Source organism: Lagopus muta, chromosome 6, assembly GCF_023343835.1.
Source record: "Lagopus muta isolate bLagMut1 chromosome 6, bLagMut1 primary, whole genome shotgun sequence".
Classification (NCBI taxonomy): domain Eukaryota; kingdom Metazoa; phylum Chordata; class Aves; order Galliformes; family Phasianidae; genus Lagopus; species Lagopus muta.
In genome coordinates, this window is record NC_064438.1 from 28,962,619 (window position 1) to 28,981,061 (window position 18,443).

At 34.6% G+C, this 18,443-nt stretch overlaps 1 protein-coding gene across 18 annotated transcripts in view; it reads right to left on the reverse strand.

The window, feature by feature from the left end:
* GPHN (gephyrin) overlaps positions 1 to 18,443 on the reverse strand; it is a 259,406-nt gene that overhangs the window by 59,595 nt on the left and 181,368 nt on the right. For 8 of the 18 annotated variants that reach the window (XM_048947449.1, XM_048947444.1, XM_048947447.1 and 5 more), the window contains 3 exons: positions 16,400 to 16,456; positions 14,395 to 14,466; positions 9,131 to 9,172 (listed from right to left, as the gene is read on the reverse strand). The exons of 4 other annotated variants lie outside the window; for them this stretch is intronic. In XM_048947449.1, coding sequence (XP_048803406.1) covers positions 9,131 to 9,172; positions 14,395 to 14,466; positions 16,400 to 16,456 — 171 coding nt within the window. The remainder of the gene's footprint in view (positions 1 to 9,130; positions 9,173 to 14,394; positions 14,467 to 16,399; positions 16,457 to 18,443) is intronic. 6 more of the 18 variants (XM_048947453.1, XM_048947443.1, XM_048947446.1 and 3 more) reach the window with 2 other exon arrangements.

The window sequence follows — 18,443 nt, forward strand, 5'->3', positions numbered from 1 at the left end:
TTCAAAGGATTTTGAATCAAACGTGCAATTTCTAAAAACTCATAAGACCTGTGTTTGATGCCTACAGTCCAGCTTCCTGAAGCTGACTACTGAAGTAACATCCTTTCCATTTCTGTTAGAAAAAAAAATGAACACATGAACAGCAACAATAAAATTAAAACACTGATATGCTTTAAAAGCCATCAGTCAATGAATTTTGGGGTCTGGAGTCCACAAGAAGGGCATCAACCATTTTCTTTTGTTCTTACAGCATCTCTAGAATTATATTTCAGCTTCTCCATAGGTGTTCAAAAGCAATTTTTTTTGGACATTTTTCTTACCATTCTACAGTGAATGGTTGAACAACACTTTTAATTCTATGAGCTGGAGCAAAGTATTTATTTCCCCACATGACTCTATACTAATAAAAATGTTCTTGGCACAGACATAGTTTAAGACTGTAAAGATGCTTTTTGGCTTTCAAAGAACATTAAAACATTACCAACATGATGTTGAATTTAATGACATGGTTTTTAAAATCTGCGACACAAAATGTTTGTATGCAATTATATTCATATCCAGCATCTACAAATGGGAAATGCTTTTTAGGAAATCACTTTTAAATTTCAATGAGCAGCCATTTAGCATCATATGTGATAAAGAAATAAAATTTGCCTTACAAAGAAAGCATATTTCCCACAGTTATGTAAAATAACATGATGGCTTTTAGCACAAATTAATTCATGTTTATGATGTTGCTTAAGTTTACAATTTTTATTTGTGTTGGGAGCATCAAATTTGAAGTGTTTTGGGTATAAGAGGAAGAACCAATACAAAAAAGATGATGAAAATCTTACGTATGATGTATGCAGTTATCAGACAAAACCTCAGACTTCCACATCTTCAAATATAAAAAAAATACCGTTCTTTTAAATTAAGATTCAAACTAAGGAGATGTAAGCAAAACTAAACTTCAGTCTGTGAATTTATCTTCTGAGCAGCAAATTACCAGTGCAGCAACCTCAGTGAAGAGCTATGTTTCTGGCATGTCTGATCAAGCAGAAACACTCACTATACTCCTCTGAGAAGAATCCTTAAAATGAAATCAGAATCTTCATGGATGAATAACTTGATTTCAGAGACTTCATAGCCATGGAAAAGGGGATGGGAAAAGAGGAAATGCTGCACAGAGAACTGTCAAACACAAGTTAGAAATTTTTTTTGAATGCAATCAGAAATATGAAATCACTGGGAACCAGATCTGCATTTCGGATTTTGCTTGAGCCACAAAAGCTCAAAAGGATAAGATTCTTTTGGTGCTGTCTCAAATTTAGCAGTCCAGATTGAAAGGTCCAGCACCACACAATCATCTGCCTCTCCCCTGCCACTGTGTGCCTGGCACTTAGGGCTGAGAACAGAACATTTATTGGGCTGGGCTTCCAGCAGCACAGAATCTTGAAAACTGGTAGAAGAAATAGGGGTACGGCAACACTGTGAATGACGACACTTCTTCCCTCCAGCTCTTACATTAAAAGCGATATGTTAATTAGGCTTGGCAAAAACTGGTTTCCAAGTTAAAAAACTGTATTTTCTAAAAAAGAAAAATATGGGAATAACGTAGGGAGCACTTATGGGAATCCACCAACATTTAAGCTATACATTACTGACAGTGCTGTACATATCCAAATCCATTTCCATGTGTTAAAAACAGATGCTGTCCTCTAGAGACACATATACATTGGATCACACTTACAGCATTTACATCAGCGGATTCTCCTGAAGTCAAAACAGCAATGTAATAGAAGCTACAATCCACTTTGATTTCATTATGTAGGCTAATTTTCCAGAAATTCTCTTACTGAAGCTGACTTCAAAGAGCTGGAGCTGTTGGGAGCTGAACCAAGAGAGCAGCTGCAATGAGAGCCACTACTAGTCTAACAGAACAAATGAATGACTAGCTTCTGAAACAAGCATTTAAGTGGTAAAATACAAATAAGTGGTAAGCATTCTATTCTGTTCTGGCGAGCTGCCTGTGTCTGAATTGTTTTTAAAAATACGGTATTCATAGCTCTCTGACTTGACCTCACTTGATTTCACATTTCTGCCATAAGGTGGGAAGGAGAAAAATTCACAAATGGAAATTTAACAATGAAACAGAAACATTTGCCTTTTACTGAAAAAAACAAGCAAAGAATTCAAAGTTCAAGAGGAAAAGGATGGAAATTATTTATGAATAACTTGATTTTCATAATACAGAGATGTATAGAATATTTTATTCAGTTTCTTAGTGCCTATACTTCCTAACTGACACTTGAATTTTATGCATTCTCCCTTTGACAAATGCAGAGTGAACAAGCATTTTACCAGAACAAAAATAAATCAAAAAAATTAAAAATTTGATAGGCTGAATAGGTAAGTTTTAAAGCAATATCTTTAATAGGAAATATATCTTTCAAAAGACCAGTTTTTAACTACTGTTCTGAATGTTAGACAGTTCTCTTTGTAAAGGAACCTATTGCTTGGAGTGAATTTAGAACGGAGCAAGTGCAAATCTTCTATAAGAAGGGTATTTTTTTCACAGAAATCACAAGGTAAGTACTTGCACAGTGAAGCTGTAAGATTTAAGTAAAACCTTGCCACTATTTTGAATGTAGAAATTACTGGTGGTTCTAATCTAAGATGCAGTACAGTGGATGAACAAACATATTGCTTTTAAAGCGCAGCTACAAATAAGGGAGCAGGCTTTTTAATTAAATTGATTAATTAAATGAATTCTTTTGTAAATATCTAAGATGGCATTAATTGAAATTACTCATTTATACCTTGGTAATTGCTGTAATGGACTTTCCTTCTTGATGCAATGTGAAGTTTTCCTATACCTTCACACCTCAGCTGTCACAAATGTACTCCTCTATATGACATCTAGTTCTCATAGCAAGAATGATTCTCTGTTCTGGTTTGGCAAAAAGAATGCTATATAAGATACTTGTGCTTTAAAAGAATGAAGACAAAAGCAGTACAGCTGTTTTCAATGGACAAGAATATTAGATCACTGGCTTTTCTAAAAGTTTTGCATTTTAATGTTTCCTGAGGAAGCCAAGTTTCTCTAAAACTCAGAATTCTACTCCATTTGTTTTTTCTTAAGGCCAGAGGAAAGTACTACTATCAGCAAAGCAAAAAGGAACAGAAAAAAACACCATAATTTAAAAAATATCAAATACCAAATAGAAAGCTTTGAACTCTTGTTCACATCTGAAAGAGGAAATACTTACAAATTCTTATCTTATTTAAAAACTCACCATTCCATTAGCAACTCACATTCCATTAGCAAAAATATAATACAGAAAAAGAGGACTGGATTGTAGCAGTATAATTGCACAAAACCCCAAAGGATTAGCGCATCCTTACTGGCTCTGCTATGTTCATTTCTGAGCTGCAGATATTACAGAGACATAAAGGCATATTTTATCTATATGACAATTTTTCTCTTTTCCAAGCTGAAGATCTTGTCAAAGAGTGCTACTAAGAACTCTATGGAGTTCATGAAGCAATGGAATAGGCAACCCAATGTAATGAAGCAGCTTTTCTTCAATGCATTAGTATTTTTATTTTAGAATCCAGTTCTCTCTCTTCTAGGTTTCTGTTTGAAAGCAGAGAATGGAGAGGGACTGGTTATATTTACTTCACTTTGTCTCCCCTACCCAGGATATAGTCTTAATTGCTAAAGAACAATCTGTGTTTATGTCATGAGAGTAATCTTATGGTAAAGAAAATAAAGGCACAGCTCCACTCTTTGGGGTCATGACCTTCCACATCCTGAAACACTTAAATTATGTTACCCCGTGACTGTAGTTGCTACATGAAGTGAAAAAATCACCAATTTTCTGATAAAAATTCACTTAATAATAATAATAATAATAATAGCAGTATTATCTCCAGTGGATATAAAGATCAAAAAAGAAAAAGCAAACAAATAAATTCCTGTTCCAGAAATTACTATGCATTGCTATCTTTGTTCGTAAATTTACTATTTGTCTGACACATTTACTTCACAGAAGTGGAAGTTAATTGATACAGAAAATATGAACTTTGAGTTGCTCTTATCAAGTCTGTTTAGTATACGCTTAAAATAAAGTATAAGACAAGGGCATAAACACTGAATACAAAACCAACCTAATAAAGTAACCAATAACAAAACCATATAATTTACTTATTATAACCGGAAGCCTAAAGACCATCTATGACATTGCAATTGCATTTTTATTTCTTAGAACTATTTCATATTTTTCTTCCTGTTATTCTAACAATTTTCAAAAACAGCGTGAGAAACAGAATTTTATTGACCTGAAATGTGAGTGTCAGACATTTTGGGTGGATATTCATTTAGAATTTTCCTTTCAATTAGGGTATATTCATAATCATATTAAAAAAGCAACAAACTGTTATTTAAGCATTCTACGGTGCCTAAGAATTGAATGGAGACCTTTTCAGTTATTTGACAATTGCACAGTTAACTATTGTAGATAAATGTATTCTTCTGAACTTTTTATCTGCCAAATTGCTGCTGGAAATCTGTAGTTTCCAGAATAAATTAACTCAAAAATATTATTAATTAGTAATTAGTTATCAATTCAGGGAGAATTACTATTGAAAAATGAATAAGAAAACCAATCCAAAAGAAGGACTAAAAGTATAAGGAGTCATAACATTCTTAAACCAGCACAAAGAAGCTGGCATACAACCTCGGTGCAAGGGAGCCAGAAAAGCCTTCTAGATGTGCTGGATGCAGAATTTGCATCTGGGCAGCAAACTTGAAGTGCTGGCCTTATCACACACACCTTATGGTTGCGCTTGAATCTGACTGCCAAAAGTAGCCTCCACTGCTCTTAAGATAAAAATGGTATCTCCATCAAACCTATAATGCAGTGCAGCATATAAATATTTTGTGCAAATATTAAAATAGATATTTAGAATCCTCTACCTAAAACTGAATTCTAGATTCTGTGATGGTGGTTAATGCCTGAAAGTCAGAAGTGCGGCTCCCAGTCTTGTAGCACTGCCTTCTTTACAATGGAGCCTAATTAGAAAGGAGGAATAGACTCTCATCTGTCTTTAGCTGGAGAGAACAAAACTCAGTTATTTACAGAGTTGTGCAGTCTATGCTGTATAGAATACTCTGATCTAGAAACTTAAGAATCTTCCTGCAGTCTTTGCATGGACTTCTGAAGTTGTGAACTCAACAGATAAACTATGTATTGCAGGAAACAGAATCTCCTCTTCTCTGAATACTTTGAGTACTTAATTCCGTGTATTGGTGCCTTTGTTCTTGTATTACCAAGTAAGATACAGAAATCTCTGTTGTTTAATTAACAATGATTTGAATACAATTGAATCCCATTAATCATTATACAGTCAATACACGTTCCAAAACTATTTTTCTGGAAATAATTTTATAACTTGTATGGAGAGAGAATAACTTGTTGGAGAGACAAATAACATAAAAATTTGCTGATCTTTTGTAACACAAGCCATTCAATAAGCCTAAATAAAACAGATGGTGTCCCCTTCGCAAATCATTCTTTTTTTTCTTCTTATTTTTCTTTTTTTTTTCTCTCTTTTTAAGAGAAAAAAGGGGATAGCTCTTCAATAGCATTTCACTGCCACTCTACTTTCAACCAACAGATCAATAGGTTTCCTTCATCAAGCTTTTAGCCAAACACACAGCACATGCAGAAGCCAAAGGAGCGGGAGAGAAAGAAAGAGAGAGATTGATGCTGGTAATAAAAAGTCTGAGATACAAACAAATATAAAAAATGGGGCTACCGCATAATAGTACCTATGTGTAATTTTATAAATCAGCAGGCTATAGACCTTCTGGGATTGGTCAGTCAGTTTTACATTTTTATGAACAGTATTTTTAAGAAAGAAGCTGAACTCCAAGTACATCTAAAAATGTAGGTAACACTGATCTGATCTAATTCACTTCTTAAGTGAACTGGTATTTAAATAAAATACATTGTGTTTTGTAACAACTGGATAAGGAGTAAGTTAGAGATACATAATACGCATATTACACTGTACAACTGCTAATTTGGCACCGTTCCTAATTAATACTTCCACTTTTAGAAGGATCATTTAAGTACAACTGGTAACAAAAAAATTACCAGCATGAAGCTAACTGATTTTCGGGAAAGGAGGGAAAAACTATTGCATCTTGTGAACTTCAAAGGGAATATGAATTTAAATTATACCATTACACAATTTGAGAGCATTCAAGCTCTACTTCTCTTGCAAAATCAGAATCTCTTTTTAAAGAAATTCACTTTGCTTTAATTAACTAAAATCAGAGACAACAACGCATTCTATTTAAGTGGAATTGTTAAGGTTCTTACTGAGAGTAAGGAGGTGGTTAGGACTACTCTTCCATAATGTCTAGAGTTCGGCAAAGCGTGGAAAACTTTATGTTACTAAAGGTAGGCATAAATTTTTAAAAAACCTTTCTGCCCATTCCTTTCAAATTAACATCAGTTGATCACATCCACAGTTTTCCAGTGTAAAAAAGAACCAGTATAAAAAGATGCTTTTCTAATTATTGGGTTCTGAGATGAAAAATGGCCTTTGCAAGGATATTTCAGTGAAGAAAATCAGGGTGCAAATTCTACCTCAAATTCTTCACAGATACCAACTTTGTCTTTTGATGGAAGATCTTCTATTTCTTCAATTAAAGATCTTGTAAATAACAGCATAACAAATTCCCTCATAGTAAAACTTACTTTCCTTTTTGGCTACCTCAGTTCTAGAATTACCAGTGCATCCAATTCCAGAGCTTTTCTCAAAAACTAGAACTACAAGCAAATTTCTTAAGATGAATCTATGATGTCTCTTTCAGAAAAACAGATTGTCTTGCTTTCTTATATCTTCAAGTAGCTACAACTGTAAGAGATCTTCAGCTTCAATCAATTTGTTTTTATGGATCTGTGATCAGCTCTAACAGACTGTTCCAAAATGCATACGGTGTTATTTTGCCACCAGATAAGAATATATTCATGTTTTCTTGCACCTTCAACTTAAAAGAAGGCAGTTGATGTCTTACTCATGTGTTTCATAAGCATGTACTGATCAGCTGGAAATTTAACTGCATCGCAAGATCTGCTGCACTGCCAGACTATCTGTTTTTTAGATATTCATATCTTCCCTTTAAATAGAATATAAAGAATGAATTGCTTGTCATTCTCACAGTACCACCTTGATACTTCAGCTAGCAGACTCCATATTACAAATCACAGAAGACTTGCTTTGTGAACAGCGTTCACTAAGCTTTTGTACACCTTATATTACAATTCCCTTTTTCAGTTGAGGCAGAATTGAACTATTCCAAAATGACTAATCAGTAATGCAGTCTAATAGCTTTGGAGAAGGCAAAATAGTTTGTGGGATCTGATCAAGCAGGACAGCTAACACATACTGACCAGCACTGAAGAAAATGCGTTGGCTCAGATTTCAGAGGCCTGCCTTCAGAGCAGAAAAGGACAAACGGCTTTGAAGCTGCAGGCAAAGCAAGAACACAGTTTCTCTGGAAGTGGCTCACTTCCTGCATTATCTCAGTGTATGCTGATCAATTTTGCAGTAGAGAGCTATCAGAATGGGAATCTTCAGAAACAAAGCAACATCAAGCTTTTTTTTTTTAATTCATACTGATTCATTCAGAAGAATGACTGGTCAGGTGGAGTTGACAGTTGTCTTGTATCTGTAAGCACTAAATTTCATTTCTTGCTCCCTGCCTTGCTACATGTGAATAGCATTAATATATTCCACATTGCTGTTTTGATGTTAATCATGATCAAAAAGCAAGGCTTTCATTGAAAATGTTAATGAGGCTCAAATTGCTGAATATGTATTAGGTGCTTTTAAGAACCGATATTTGATCTTCTTAAAACAATATGTCTGCTGTTGAAGCCAGACTGCAATAATTTGTCTACTAAAGAAAAAACATTAAGCATCTTTCTTCTTAAAAACTTCTAATATTTTGTCTGGCCATTCACTGAAACTAGAAAGCAACTTTTTAATAATAAGGATAAAGGTTATTACTAGGAGTTACTGCTTGAGAAGTCAGATCCGTAGAGAATAGAATAAATCAGACGTGTATCAGCAAGGTACTGCTTACACACAGCTCATCTTGATTAGGATGCACTCCTGCTCAGGAGTAGGTGAGCTCCTTTTTGTAAGATACCCATCAACAGAACATTAATATCAGGTCCTGAACTTGTCCAACAGTATGAGTTAGGGTGAACCGTACTCTTTTTAAGTGATTTTGTCAACTTTAATGGACGCTTTTAAAATACAAAATAAATGAACTCCATGTGTTCAGGATTACTTTAATATTACTGAAAACCTCAAGTCAACCTTTTTTGATACTCATCCACTCTTCACTTATAAGTTGAAGCCTAATCCTTACAGAGTTGGTCACGGCACTAATTTGACAATATTTTATAAATTCTGACTTCATCCTATGATTAGTATCTTTCCCCTGAAAAGGAGTGAAAAGCCAGTCTTAGATAATCTCTATATTTTTTCATCCTAACTACAATTAGATGCTTCTTTTAAAATCTTGCTAAGTTGGTCTATGCCTTTTATTACAGAAGGCTATAGTGAAGTTGATATGGAAGCTTTTAGAAGACGTGCATTTTGAGAAGGCAGTGGACAAAGACAGAGTTTTTGGAAACAATACACTTCAGATACTTCTAGGCAACCTACATTTAGACAAATAACTAACTATATTATAATGGTCATTTCTACAGAGCCCCTCCACTTTCATTGCTCCTTGCGGTCTGGACATCTGTAAGTCTATTATGAAAGCATTATCATTTTAATGTAAGAGATAAATAAGGATGCTTTAATTATATAATTTCTGTTTGTATGCTGTGTATTAGTTGCCTAGCTTGACTATATATCATGGTGGTCCCAGACTGGTACAGTGATTTTAAAACCACGCTGAACATGGCTGCAGGTTGATCATGCAATTTCTGCCCCCGCAAGCTGATTTTTCCCCACTTGTGCACAGTGCAATGCAAAAAAAGAAAAACTAAATAAAACCAAAGAAGTGTGATGGCAGAGCAGGTCGACTGTGTGAGAGAACACGTGCAAAGTATACCTCAGAAACACTATAGGTGGATGAGCACGAAGGGAGCCGAGCCTGGTTGTGCAGTGGGGAAAAGAAAACATTGTTAAAAAAGAAATGGTGGCACAGTCAGGGTCTTAGAAGGTTTTCTGTATAGGTGGTTCCAGCACTGAGATAGTAGCAGAGGGTTCATTAAATTTCTGTGACCAGCTATTTCAGAAACTCCAAATTTATGCCTTTTAAGGTGGAAGCTTCTTAAAAGGAAAAAAAAAAAGATTCTGCATTTACGAAGTTAAGACTAAGGAAGAATATGAATTGTCTCTCTCCTCTATCTAATTCATAACGTGAAGAGAAAGCTATCCTTTGGACAGCAAGGTATTCTAAAATGAAGCTTCATCAGCCTCTTCCATTTGACACCATTGGTTTTATTCCAACTCTGCAAAGGAGAAATGTGAAAATATGAGAGACCTTTTTCTTCCCTGTATTCCTCTACATTTTTAGTTGCTCAGAATGAGATCTTTGGCAATAGGGGTTTTTCTTCAACCTCAGTCCCACAAAAAAACAGAATAAATTGCAAAGTTAAATGATTAACTGTCAGATATAGGTCAGCAGAAATCTGCAGATTATGTCTCTTCAGCAATATTAACACTTGCGACTCTTGAGGGACAGCACTTCCTGTCAAAAGCTTTCCACACAGACACAAGGAAAGTGGAAAGACTACAATCAGTTTTACTGATTGCTTCGGGAATGCTTTGCTTATACAAAATATTCATTTTTCAATACCAATAAGTCACTTCTAGATCAGAAATAAATTTTAAAACACATCCAATTGTTTATGGATTTATTTTACTAAGGTAAGATTTTTCTTTTTCCTTAACTTTTGTTAGATTAACGGTCTGATCACAATTAGCTGTGAGCACTAAAACCAGCTAATAAATGAAATTGAAAAAGACACGATCCTACAAATGCATTAAAAATCTCCTCTTGATTTTTTTCAAAGGTAAAAAAAATGAATTATCAGAAGTTCCTGAAAACCTTTCTTAGACTTCAACAAAACTGCTATTTGCACAGCACTTCAGGTACATTTACAGTAAACAACCCAGCAAGAACTTTCACAGAAATTGCTGACTTGAGTATTACCACCGACTTGAGTAATGCTATTGAGTATTATTATTGACTGAGAAGAGAAAAATAACATTCATAAGAAGTCAGCCATGAACATTTTTCAATCTCAAACGTGTATTCCATAATTCTTCACTGAAATGTAAAATACCACTTTCAGGAAAATTTCACATTCACAGCAGTCCTCATTACATGCTTTATCTACAGTTGTTCCTCCTTCAGTGACAGTTTTTTAGTTCTCTCACTGCAAATATTTTTGGTCCTTTCCAGTATTCTGTACATATTTCATTTGCTCTGACTAGACATTATTAGTATCATTAATGAAATGAGTGACTTTGACATCTTAAACGTCTGTACATGCTCAGAGCTTTCTTCACTTGTTCTTTTTTTAAATTTTTTTAAATCAGAATATGGTATCGTGAGATGGTTTTTGGGATTAAGTGACAACTAGAAAATTACTTCAGAAAAAACAAACAAACAGACAAAAACCCAGAAGAAAAAGAGAACCCCTTTCAAACAAATACAAAATCTGTTTCTAGACACTGAGAGCTTTCTAGGAAATGTAAGGTACACTTTTGCTAAGAACAGGGGCTCTGCTGTTCACCTAAGATTTTTGGAAGATTCCCTAAGCAAGATTCTCATCAGTAATGTCCACCCATTGATCCCTTGTTTTGTCTTACAATAGCATGGCAAAATAAAATCCCTTAGTCTCAGTTTTGAAGGTGAGGATTCAAAGAATGCAGTAACAGCAAGAAAGAACACAGCACCATTTTTTAAGTATCAGCAACTAAATAAAAGAAACCAGCAATGATATGAGCTATAGAATTATAATTTTTTTTAATTTGGAAGAATTTGGCTAATTTTACCTATTCCTCACACTAATTTACAAGGAGCATGCAAAGTACTTTCCTACATTTCTTATTTTCTTTTGGACATTTACTATGAGGACGCTGCTATTAGTCTGTGATCTAATTAACCATGTTTTAATTAATATCTATTTAAATATTAACATTTAACTTAGGTCTTATTTCTCTTAATATTTAATCACTTCAAATCATTCCTTTCTTTCTTGGTTCCAGTTTAATAGAGACGAATTGTAATTTGAGCTGCAAATATCTAAGCTAAGGGGGACAGAATTAATGCCAGTCACAGAAATTCCCCTGCTGTGATAATTACTTTTAAAAGAGCTATGCTCATGTACACCAACTGAGAATCCGGTTCAAAGGCTGCAAGAGCAATCTGTGATTTGTCTGAAGGCCTTGACTCAGATCTTTAATAATTGAATATTATGACCTGGAACAAAAGCCCCATAAATGCAATTCTTCATCATGATCAAAGAAGGCAGGTACTTAAAGTAAGAACAAAAGTAAGTAAAGTAAGAACAAAACATGCAGTAAATTGTATATTTTGTGAGACACAATTCTGAGAAATGATGACCCAGGTTTCATTAAAGATCATCTATGGACAAAATTTGGCTCCTGCTGTGAATTCTGAGAGCATTTTTCATGGTCAAGAACAGAATCTTTGATTTGGAAAGATGATGGTCAAGAATCTGCATTTAGATTTAGATTTATTTTTTTCCTGATTGGATTTCCATAATGTATTTCTCCAGAATTAAAACCTGGATTTAAAATATGAGGGCTGTCCTGAAAATAGTGCTTCCTATTTTATGATGTTGGCCTACATCATGAGAGGTGGATGTTAGTGGTATGGCAGTAGAAGTTTATCTTTCCCACCAATATTCCGTTACATTTTGTTGCCATGTGACAGAACACTAACTTTTCTAAACAATGCCTAAGTTCAGCTTCAAACACGGGTCTCTGGGAGGTTCAAAGGTTCAACTGGAATAGCCAAAGGTTAGGTGAATGGGGAACTCAAAAGGAAATGGAAAGGCAATTCTGGTAACCTTTATGCAAATATTTATGTACTAGTGCTGATATTGGTAGTTTTACAAAATTATAAGCCCTCAAACCCTCAAAACTGCTTAATTAACTCAAATTTTCATGCAAGTATTCAGTTCGACATTATTTTAAGTACCTGGCTGTCTTTTTGTACTTCTGGTGGAATCTGGGATATTTCTAAATATTTCCAATGACCTATGCCTTTAAAGTGGGAAAATTCTTTGCAATTCATTCTGAAACAAAGGTTCCACCTTAACAGCATATAGTAATGTGCAATAGCATTCAATTTTCATCTGTGTGCTGGCCATCAGATACTGTATGTTCCCTCTCCCACACAATTTAATACATTTGCTACCTTGCAGGGTAACTTCCCTAGGACTTCCATCTAAACCCCTTTCCAAAACCAGTATGAAAGACATGAAAAATAATCATTATCATGAAGTATTAACAGGTCTCTCATTTTCCTTCCAACTGTTCGCTGTTTACTAAGGACTTCCTTATTATTGACCAGTCATTTGCATATTGCCTTTTAAAATGCCAACTTATTTAAAATACCCATTGAACAACATGAATCACAATGGCAGTGAAAAAGCAATAGATTTTAATTATATGTTATTACACTTGCAATGTATCCAGTTTAAATTTTAAGAAACTTAAAGGGCATAAGCAGAATGTATGGAATATATCTTAGCTCATGATCTCACTTCCTTAATAACACTATGTAGGGTATTGCTACGTAATAACAGATAAAACGGCACAAAGGAAGAAGACAATTTAATGTCAATTAGTTCTCATAATAACTATAGTTAACATGGTCACAGTTTCTCATTCGAAACCTTTTTCAATGTGACATTCTATGGGATAAAGTGTGATTATAACAACATTTTTATAGTACATCATTTCATGGCTTTTTTTTTTCTTGGCTTTACATTTATTCACTAGTACTAAATCATAATTTTAAGAATGACAATTGCTCTGTTTGATTAACACTAAGAAATTTAGCATGTAACCAGATCTGAAATATCACTCTTTATTCTCTCAAAAATGTGATTCCTAAAGAACTGTCAGAGACAACATACAGTGCTTTCACAAAATTTACTTTGCAGAATGCTGCAATATGTTAGCAGCTTGGTTTCCCTGTATTTGAACTGCAAAAGATTACAAGCCCAGGGATTTCAATTTGACAACAGGCGGAGATCAACTCTATGTCAGATACATAGCTGGTATGCAAAGTCATCCAGAAGGGATAGAAATTACCAAATTATTATCATTATCGAAATCATCTGTCGCTGTATAACCATAGTGGATTATGCATTAGAATGGTAATGCTGACAATAACGACAACAGTCATAGCGTATGGAAGACACAAACAGGACATGAATCTGAAGAAACTTCTAACAATTGTCACTGGATGGATGTTCAAAGGGATAAGTGGCTTTTGACATCTTTTACATCTGTTATGCTCATAACTGTCCCTTTTTTTCTGATTTTCCTTATATATCAAATTATGCGGTTTAAACTTTGTCTTCCGTAAAATTAATTGCTGAAAGGCTGATCTTCATTTGTGAGGTGAAACATCTGTCAACGGGGTACTTATTGCCTACACTGTCATGTTGGATTTGGCTCAGATTTTTAAAGATTCTATGAAAAATGGTTAACCTTACAGGGGTGTCATTACTGTTAGGAGAGATCCTGATTCTTTTTCACGTTACTTCATTTATTAAAGAAGAAATGCAACAAATAAGATGTATGAAACATTAGTTTTTGTATTAGGGGAGTCTAAATAAAGTAATAAAACAACCAAATTTGTGTAGCCTGCATTCGACCAAATATTAACATATTTTGCAGGATGATGTAGGGACTCCAAAAAAATCAGAGGCAAATGTGAGCATATATACTTCTGATTTACCTAAGTGCATCTAAGACTATCAATCACAGGCAGAAGACACCATTCTCCTATAACTAAGGGCATCTATTTTATTTATTACTAAGCCTAGTAGTCAGGAAACATTAATTTCAGTTTTGGAAAGGGATTTTTTTAGCTGGTGTTAAAGGCAAGCAGACTGATTAGCACTCATCAAAATGCAGTAGTATATTCTGTCAATTAAGGTCTCTCAAACACATTAAAAATGAAATCCCAGCTAGAAAAGAAAGAAAACACAAAGGGAGAAAGAGAGAAAGGCAAAAGATGGGCATGAGAGGACAAACCAATCAGATTTAGTGTTACCAGCCAGCGGAAGTTTTAAAAAAACAGATCACCGAGTGAAATCGTACATTTGCTCGGAGAGAGCATCCTTTGACATTGCCTTCTAGGTGATCTCTGAGCTCCTCCAGCTTTCGATGGAGCTACATGTAAACATCAGAAAATGAATTGAAAAACGCAACCTGTTCTCTGATCATGTTTTTTTCCTTTTCTTTTTCTTTTCTTCCTTGTTTTAAAATCATAGGATAACACATTTCTCACTGCCTCTGGCAAAATATTTCAAGACTTCAAAGCGATTTCAACAACAGAGACACGCAAGCTCGATAAACTTCAAAACTGGAAATAAGATAGTTTTGCTTCATTAGAATGGATCTTTTTTCAGCACAAAGAAAAACACTGAAAAAAATCAAGGGACTGATTGTTCTAAAGCATCTAGATCTCTGCTACACTGATTATTTGCTTGTTTATTGTTAAGGCAGTGTTCTAGAATGTATTTTCATCTCAAAGGAGCATACATTCACATTTTGGATTCCCAGTTAGGATATCCAACTATATGGATATTTATGTAAGATTTTGTGTCAGAATACATATTTTGAGCAGTAAAATTAAATCCTGAGCAGTCAGGTACAGAAATAAGAATCCTGAAGCAGGTATCAATAAACATTCATAAAACAGGAGGTGAATCTCATCCCTTATGAGTTACATTTTTTGCATATGTATACACATTATGCATGTAAAAGTGTATGCGATGACCCAGTAAGATGAACAGGTCGCAGTAAGAACATACACAAATCTCAGCACAGAAACTGTCACTGTCTTGTCTTTTCCCCTGTGTGCATTCAGTGGCACTGAACGTCCATGGCCTCATTCACAGAGGGCTCTTCTCACACAGTAACAAAAACTTCTTCCCAAAACACAGGATGAAAAGATAAAGCCTCACAGACAGTGAGGAATGCTACAGATGCAGCTAGGTATCACTTGTATAACAAAGTGCAACTGGCTTCCTTGCAATACTGAGATCAATTTAAATGGTGTCATTACTGGAAAGAGGTGCATAATTAATCCTTCCCCTCCCCTTCTTTATGCTCAGTGAAATAACATTTTCACAAAGAGCAGCAGTAGAGCAGTGTTAGAGAACAGAGAGGATGGCTTGTCCTGGAACAAAGGCAGTACACACGCATACAAGAACAAAACAAAAGATCAAAAAACAAGGCAGGAGAGGCAAAGAGAGTGCAGAAGAAAAATGAATCAGTTAGCGCTTTAGAAAGTGCTAAAAGGAGATAAAGTGGAAAAAAGGTGGAAAATTGGGTGGCTGAAAAAGGCAACTGTTGAGATGGAATCTTAACAGAATGGCCTGGACTGCATGCGATCAGCATCCTGGTACAAATTATGTTCTGTGTTTTAAATCATTTATTAAAATGTAACACTATACATGGGTAGGTAATAATTTAGATATCTGCTTGATAAGTGCTCTAAATTTTTGAGTCTGTTTATGCAAACAAAAGGGCAGAAAAGGGGACTAATTATTTAGAAAAACAGTGGCTCCATTCTTATTAGTCTCACATGAATCTCTCTCACTTCCTCTTTATCTGCTCTGTTTCTTTCTGATTTAAAGGCTAGATATGGATGAAATATTCAACTTTCTTATAATGGTCTTTTGCAGAATTTAAATGCAAGAAGTGCAAGCACTATAAAAGTTATATTATGTTTTAGATGGGAAGCAGTAGTCTGAAGATGAGTAAGTCACTTCTCTATGTAACAGGCAGTTAAGTGACAAACAGTGCACATCAGAGAAGTGGTTTAATCATGATCATCAAATTATAGGCACTTCAAGAAAGTCGATGTTTTGTATTTCAAGACATTCAAAGCTTACTATCTGGCCTTCAAGGTTGTTCTATATGTAGCACAGAAACAAACAAAATGTGACCCAACAGCAATAAGAGTATTGAAATAAAAATGATGAGATGGTGAGAAATGGAAAAGCCCCTTCCCTCCCTCCCCTCACCTCCCCCTTGAAAAGGAAAAATGTAGGCTATAGAAGAAAATTTGCAAAATAAATGTTAGAAACATATTTACTTTGAGGGATCCAACTCTACTAGCAACTCCTTTGCTTTCATCCGGCCGTCTAATTTGCTACAATGGAGGAAGATGGGTAAAAAAGACAGAAGAATAAAGAAAAAGTGAACTTAAAAAAATTTCCACACAATCAGTTAGCAGTACATGCAAGACATCAATTTGACTCTCTGAGACATCTCTAGAGGACAAAGACACAGACTCTAATTTCTGAAATAAATGGTGATTTATCATGTCATTTTAACCTTCCCTCGTTGCACTTTTTTCTCATTATATTACCAACCTGGCATATATTCTGCATGCTAAATTCATTATTATTTCTGAACGAATACATGTTACTTATCTGATCTGTATACAGAGAATAATGAAGTCCTAAAATTCTACCTGAAGAATAAAACCACTATAAATTCTACAAATAATATGATCATAGAGTGCTGTAACTGGGAGTATCAGGCCTGACAAGTATCATTACTGATACCTGACAGAATGCAATACAGATTCCAGTTGTCCCTGTCCGAGAGATGTTAGCCACTGCTATCAAGTTTCCCAGTTAAAAATTATGCTGCCCAACCAGAAAATTTTAATGCCAGACCAATATCAGATTTTTCTTTTAAATATACAACATATATGACTTCTCCCACATATGTCCTACCTGATTACTCTTCCTTTATTATATAATTTTTTTCCTAGATGACGCAGAGGATAGAAGAAACAAATGAGGTAGATGCTCAAAACACCTTGTATTGCTAGAAGCACACAAAATAAAACATTTATTTACATCCCGAGTTCTTTTCAGAATTGCTGAATCCAGTAAATAAACCTTTTCTAATGATAAATTAAACTGGTGTCATGTCAATTGAAGTAGAAAGGATGAAGACAATAAAAATGACCTTATGCATATCCTTCTGCTTGCTGAGTCAAGCCTGAATGGAGCTTCCGTTACCGGATGGTTATTTCGCAGTGTATGCAAAACTAAGTCTCACACAACAGAAGTGAAACCTTTCAAACAACACCTCCTTTCCTTTGTGAAGTCCCACCAAGGAAGCCGAAGACTGAATGGGCCATGGAAATTTAACTCTGCCTTATGATGGCCAGGACATTCCAGTAAAAGCTAGATTGCCACTTTGAGAACTTAAAAATGTCACAGTCAAAACATAGTCAAGATTTTTTTTTTTTTTTTTTTTTTAACTTACACTAGACTGGGAAGAAAATAACGCACCTAAACAATACATTAATTATCTAAATATTCAGTTCTAATAGGATATGTAATAGTAAAGTACACTGGAAACATTTATGAAACCTGTTGCTTTCCTTTGCTAGTCTTACTGCATTAGAATAGTAATAATTTTGAACTATGAAGAAAAACATCAGCTCTACAGTTTTGATGGAACTCTGAGTAAATCTCCAAGCAATTCCAGTACACTGACCAAGAAAAAACTGTATTCATTAAAAAAAAAAAAAAAAAAGTCTCCTTTAGAACACAGATTTAACCAAGAGGAAAAAAAAACACACCAACCAGCAATGATTAAAACACCCTCAAGAGGAAAAAGAAATCCTTATTGGAAAACAAAGAGACATGGGTTAGTGCAAAAACACTTGGCCCAGTATCCTGGTACAAATACTATCGATCTCAGAAAGCATAACAGGATCAAATACAACCATTTTCAAATATAATGTTTCCAGTTTTGCTTTGAAAAAAATGAGAACTAGAAAAAAGAAAATTATTAAAAATAAATACTGATAATCTTACAAAATCTTAATTGCATGGAGTCAGGACATTATAAAAAAATGCTATATATCACAGAATTGAGGGGAAAAGTTTTAAGAGACAGCTATACGCAAGCCCTTCACAGAAGAAAACCAGTTTTATTCTTTTACTTACCAGTGTGGGTAGTGTGGCTACTCAAGTTGTTCTGAAGATTTAGGACTCATAAATTAGTCTGGAGATAATGCATATAACTGAAATTATATCTTTCTCTCTTCAAAATACATAGAGAAAAATATACAAGATCTATAGATCACAAGTGATGAAATAATAAATGCTTGA